This window comes from Prionailurus bengalensis, chromosome B2 (assembly GCF_016509475.1).
Source record: "Prionailurus bengalensis isolate Pbe53 chromosome B2, Fcat_Pben_1.1_paternal_pri, whole genome shotgun sequence".
Taxonomy (NCBI): Eukaryota; Metazoa; Chordata; class Mammalia; order Carnivora; family Felidae; genus Prionailurus; species Prionailurus bengalensis.
In genome coordinates, this window is record NC_057349.1 from 643,170 (window position 1) to 649,169 (window position 6,000).

The window sequence follows — 6,000 nt, forward strand, 5'->3', positions numbered from 1 at the left end:
GGCTTTGTTTCGTTGCTGTATAGTATTATATGTATGGATATATTACAATTTTATCGATCTACTTTACTACTGATGAATAGTTGGCAATTTCTGTTTGGTTTTGTTATTAATACTGTTTGCATAAGCATTTTAGTTGAGCTATTTTCTGAGTATCTGTAGCAGCAGAATTCCTGGGTGCTAAGATATGCATACGCTAGGCTTTAGTAGGTGCACTGCCTACTGGTTTCCAAGATGGACGAGCCAGTTAGACTCCCACCAGCCATGGATGAGAATTCCATCTATTCACGTTTTGCCAACACTTGGAACTATCAGTCTGTTTTAGTTTAGGTAACCCTGTAAGCATGCGGTGGTATTGAACTGTGAGTTTAATTTGCATTTCCTTGGTGACTAATGTAGGTGAATATCTTTTTGTATATTGATCGGTCATTTCATTTTTTGTGAAGCACTTCAGGACATTTTTCATTAGGTCATTTGTCTTTTTCTTCTTGATTTATAACTATTTATATATTCTGGTCTAGCTTTTGAAGTTGTATTATAAACATCTTCTCTCACTCTGTGGTTTGCCTTTTCACTTTCTTAACGGTATCTTGTGATTAGCAGACATTTCTAGAATTAATGTAGTCTAATTTATCAGTCACTGCCTTTATAGTTAGTGCTACTTATGCATTAGGTTTTTTTAAACTTTTGCCGACCCCAAGATCATGATCATATTCTTCAGGGTTATTTTCCAAGATGGTTTAATATTTTGCCATTCAAATTTATAATATCTAAACTCTATGGGGAAGTAGTTTCTGAGGCAAAGTGTCAATATTTATTTTATATGGATAGACAAAGTACTATTTATCTTATTAAATATTGCCATGCCCCCTCTCCACTGCCAAGTTCTTTATAAACCTAACGTCCAGGTTCATGTGGGTCTGTTTCTAGATCCTCTACTGTACTTCACTGTTTTCTGTGTGTATTCCTACACCCATAAGAGACCATAATTGCTGTCTCTTTATAATAAATCTTCATATCAAGTAATCCAAATCCTCTGACTTCGATTAGAAGGTAAAGTTGCAAGCCTGTCTCCCTCATGAGCATAATCTCAAATTCCAGCTAATAATTAGCATTTTTAATCTAGCAATTTATAAAAAGGAAAACAGACTATAACAGAGTTGATTTTATTTTAGGAATTCAGAGTTCTTTTTAATGTTAAAAAGTCAGTTAACAGAATATATTACATTAGAAAAAATAACAAGGGAAAATTATATAATCATTTCAATAGATGTAGAAGTCTTTTTTTTCTCTTTAGACAGTAAAAGCTGTATAAAATACAGCATCCATTTATGTTAACATAAAGACACACCTAGCATTACCAACAATAGAAGAGAACTTTCTTAATCTGATAAAGGGTAGCTGTAAAAGTCTCAGAAGAAGGGAAGGTCCTTTATGCTTAAAAAAATTCAAAAAATTGAAGAACCAACCATTTTAATGGAAATTTCCCAGGGTTATAGTTACCATATGTGACCAAGAAATGAAGCCTAAAAGTTCGGGACCATGCACACACAAGATCCTTTGAAATACTCCATCCTGCACCTCTTACACCCTGAGGTCACAACAGACTATCAGACTAGACACTGCTCGGTAGCCCTTACCTTTCTGCATGTGATACATATCAGGCCTGTAAATGGGGGTAAAACCCACTAACTTTTCTTTTTAATTCTGCCAAACAACTTGAATACCAACTTTATTTACATAAAGATAGAATCCAGAAAAGATCAGTGTATTTGAAAAACCAAGACTCAATCACAAAACCTACTCCCTACCCCCTCTATCAAGTCACAAACAACATAAGATACGTAAATGCTTAGGGAGGGTGGATAGTAATGATCCCTTAGAGAGGATTGGGAATACAATGTCTGTAATGTCTGAAACGTGATTTCTCATCCTGTATACACTTCTGAAATACAACACCTGTACATAGGGCACACACACAAGCATATACATATTAGAAAAAATGAGGAAATTTATATTGGGATAGAAGAGGAATGACAGACCAAGAGAATGAGAAGGCAAGCCACAGACTGGGAGAAAATGTTTGCAAAAGACATATCTGATAAAGGACTGGTATCCAACATATACAAAAAGCCATTAAAACTCAACATTAAGAAAACGAACAACCTCATTAGCAAGTGCACCAACAACCTTAACCTCAGCAAGGAACAGATGGTAGATCAGCGTATGAACAGATGCTCCACATCATACGTCATTATGTAAATGCAAATTAAGGCAGCAGTGACATACTACTATATACCAATTAGCATGACCCAAATCCAGAACACAAACAACACCAAGTGTGTGTGACGATGTGGAGCAATAGGAACGCTCATTCATTCCTGGTGGGTATGCAAAATGGCGCAGCCACTTTGGGAGACAGTTTGGTGGTTTCTCACAAAACTAAACATACTCTTACCATGTGGTCCAGCAGTCACACTCCTTAGTATTTATCCAAAGTGGTTGAAAACGTATGTTCTCACAAAAACCTGCTCATGGATGTTTATCATAGCTGGATTTGTAATTGAAAAATCATGGAAGCAAGGACCAAGATGTGCTTCAGTAGGTGAATCAATAAATAAAGTGTGGTCCATCCACACAGTGGAATATGATTCATCACTTTTTAAAAAGAAATGAGCTATCCATCCGTAAAAAGACATTGAGGAACTTAAATGCATATTCAGTGAAAAAAGCTGGCCTGAAAAGGCTATATACCATAATGATTCCAACTGTATGACATTCTGGAAAAGGCAAAACTATGGAGACAGTAAAGAGTTCAGTGTTTGCCTGGCATTGGGAGAGGGAGGGATGAACAGGTGGAGCACGGAGGACGTTTCGGGCAGTGAAAACACTCTGTATGATACTATAATGGTGGGTACATGTCATTGTGTATTTATCTTAAACCCACAGAATGGACACTGAGAGTGAACCCTCATGTAAATAATGGACTTTGGGTGATAACGATGTGTCAGTGTGGGTCCATCAATTATAACAAGTGTCCCCTCTGGTGTAGATAGTGGGGAAGGCTGTGTGCAGAGGGGCAGGGGCATGGGGGGGGGGTCTCTCTGAATCTCTCAGTTTTGCTGTAGATCTAAATCTACTCCTCCAAAAATGAAGTCTTTGATAGAAAAAGATGTCAGAAATTTTGTCACATCTTCAAACAGCTCATTTTCATTACTCTTCAGGAGAATTGAACTATATACCCACTGCTCAGACATAGGTAGAAAGGACCACTGTGTGTCACCACTAATAAAATAACTTGTACATTACAGTCTTTGAGAGTAGATGTTTTCTCATATTCTTCTGCTGTAAATTTACCCAGATGAAGATGTGGTCATTTTTTTCCCTCTGTTCCAAATGTGAAACCATAACTTGCACAAGAAGATAGGAAGAGAAGTAATTAAAATTTAATAAGACGTATTGAGAGTAGGAATGTTCTTTCGATGTTTGGGCTGTTTTCATAGTAGATATTTGGTTGTGTCAAGCCTACACATCCTTGCCTCGAGGTAGGCCTTTCATCCAGCAATGGTTACATAAAATGTAGAATCTATGAAACCGGAACTGGGGAGAGAGAGGCAAACCAAGAAACAGACTCTCAACTATAGAGAACAAACTTCTGGTGACCAGAGGGAACTTTGGGTGGGGGATGGGGGAAACAGGTGATGGGGATTAAGGAGGGCATGTGTCGTGATGGGCACTGGGTGATGTATGGAAGTGTTCTATCACTAGATTCTACACCTGGAACTATTATTACACTGTACGTTAGCTAACCAGAATTAAAAAAAAATCCTTAAACACATGGCGTTGGGGATATCTATTCTGTGTGCAGAACTTATATGCTTTCTTGCTTTTCATTTTGGAGAAAAATGTCTATTTTTTTATTTTGCCTGCTGAGAATGCTGATAAAGATGATTGAGCACCAAAAATAAAATTTATACTGATTGGGAAACAAGTGTTTTCAGATCAAAAGCCATTGCTGAGAGATATACATGTTGTCTGTATATTGGCCATGAGGAAAAACTTCCATATGAGAACATGTTGAATTTTTAAAATATGCTAAAAGAGGCTGCTAGAAGGGTCAGATAAATGAACAAACAGGCAGAGGTCTTGCAGAGAGCTCTCTATACATCCACGCCTTTTTTTCCAGAACTGTGTCAATGCTCATAGCATGGACGTGGCTCTCTTGAGGATGCTTCATTCTAATATTGACTAAAATGAGGTCAGAGGTACAACAGCTGTACTGACAACACAAGAAAATATGGGTGGAGGAAATGAAGTTCCCTCTTGAGTATAAGGGCATTCTTCTAATTTTGTGGCATAATGTAGTTATTTCAGACAGTCCTCTTCCTGTTTTTTAAACAAGTCTCAAGATTAGCCCCTTAATCATCAGTTTTAATGTGCCGTGTGATAAGAAAACTTACTTGGTTATTAATTTTAAAACTTCATTGGAAAAGACAGCATGGCAACTAATGCAATACTTTACTAAAAGCTATGAATATTCATGATCTATTTTTAGAGCTCTTTCATTATTTTAGGGGGAGAATAGTCAGCATTTTATTTCCTCTGAAATACAAAGGTAATAGGAATAACAGGCAGCCACTGCTATTGGGACCGTGGTGATGGCGTCCATGGCAGGCATTCTGGGAGTGAGGAACACGAATTGCAAGGAACCACCTTCTCCTAAGCCGTGCTCCACCCCTGCTCTTCTCTCCCCAGTAGCTTCTTTACTGCTCCCTTCACATCCCTGTTTCTCAAGGTGTAGATAAGAGGGTTAAGCATTGGAGTTACAAGTCCATAAAAGAGAGCAAGAAGCTTGCCCTTCAGTTTGGCTGAATTGCTCTTGGGCGCCATATATGCATAACCACTGATAGCTGAGCCATAGAACATAACGACCACCAGCAGATGAGACCCACATGTGTTGAAGGCCTTCTTGCGACCCTCAGTAGATTGGATCCCAACCACTGCTCTGACAATGTTGATGTAAGAGAACAGAATTAATCCAACGGGGATAACTTTTATGATGACCACAGCTGCGTACATCTCGACTTCGTTGGTCCGTGTATCAACACATGATAATTGAAGCATGGCAGGTACCTCACAGAAGAAATTCTCTACCCGATATTGACCACAGCGAGGTAACAAGAAAGTTAACACTGTTTGCACCAAGGAGTTACTGAAACCTGTTCCCCAAGCCACCGCTGCCATTTGTTGGCAAAGCCGCGAGTTCATGATAACTATGTAATGGAGAGGCCGGCAGATAGCGACATAACGATCAAAGGCCATTATTGAGAGAAGTATGCATTCAGTGGATCCTAAGCCAAGGAAGACGAAAAGCTGAGCTATGCATCCCGTGTAGCTGATGTTTCTCCGGTGGCTCTGTATGTTGACCAGCATCTGCGGGACAGTGGAGGTAGTGTAGCAGAGGTCCAAGAAAGAGAGATTAGCCAGAAAGAAATACATGGGTGTGTGGAGTCTGGGATCAAGGTGTGACAAGAAAATGATGGCTGAATTTCCGAGGAGGGTCATTATGTAGAAGGTGGAGACAGCCACAAAAAGAACCATTTCTAGTCTGGGCCATTCAGAGAAGCCCACCAGAACAAAGCCATCGGGGTGAGAAAAGGTGTTGTTGAATCTTCCCATTTCTGGAACACTACTTGCCAGAAACAACACAGTCAGAATCCTGGGAGCTTTGTTATCCTGTGGTTAGAACCTGATGCTGGCTTGTGGACTTACAAGCAACACAGAAGCTGGGCAGGGGATGTGAAACAGAGAAAATAATTAACATACTGCATTTTATAACTTCAGCAAGAATAATGAGAATTAACAATTACATATCTGTATCTTAACAACCATGTTTTGTTTTGTTTTTTGTTTTGTTTTGTTTTTGTTTTTTTTTAACAACCATGTTTTAATCCTTGACCTTCATTTAGTTTGCTAAGTGGGAGTATTGCAAAGATCAAGATA

At 38.8% G+C, this 6,000-nt stretch overlaps 1 protein-coding gene across 1 annotated transcript; it reads right to left on the reverse strand.

Annotated features, from left to right (window-relative positions):
- Positions 1–4,580: 4,580 nt before the first annotated feature.
- On the reverse strand, positions 4,581–5,769 carry LOC122490566 (putative olfactory receptor 2B8). Its single transcript, XM_043593213.1, has one exon. The coding sequence runs from the start codon at positions 5,674–5,676 to the stop codon at positions 4,717–4,719; it is 960 nt and encodes a 319-aa protein (XP_043449148.1). The 5' UTR covers positions 5,677–5,769; the 3' UTR covers positions 4,581–4,716.
- Between the last annotated feature and the right edge of the window lie 231 nt (positions 5,770–6,000).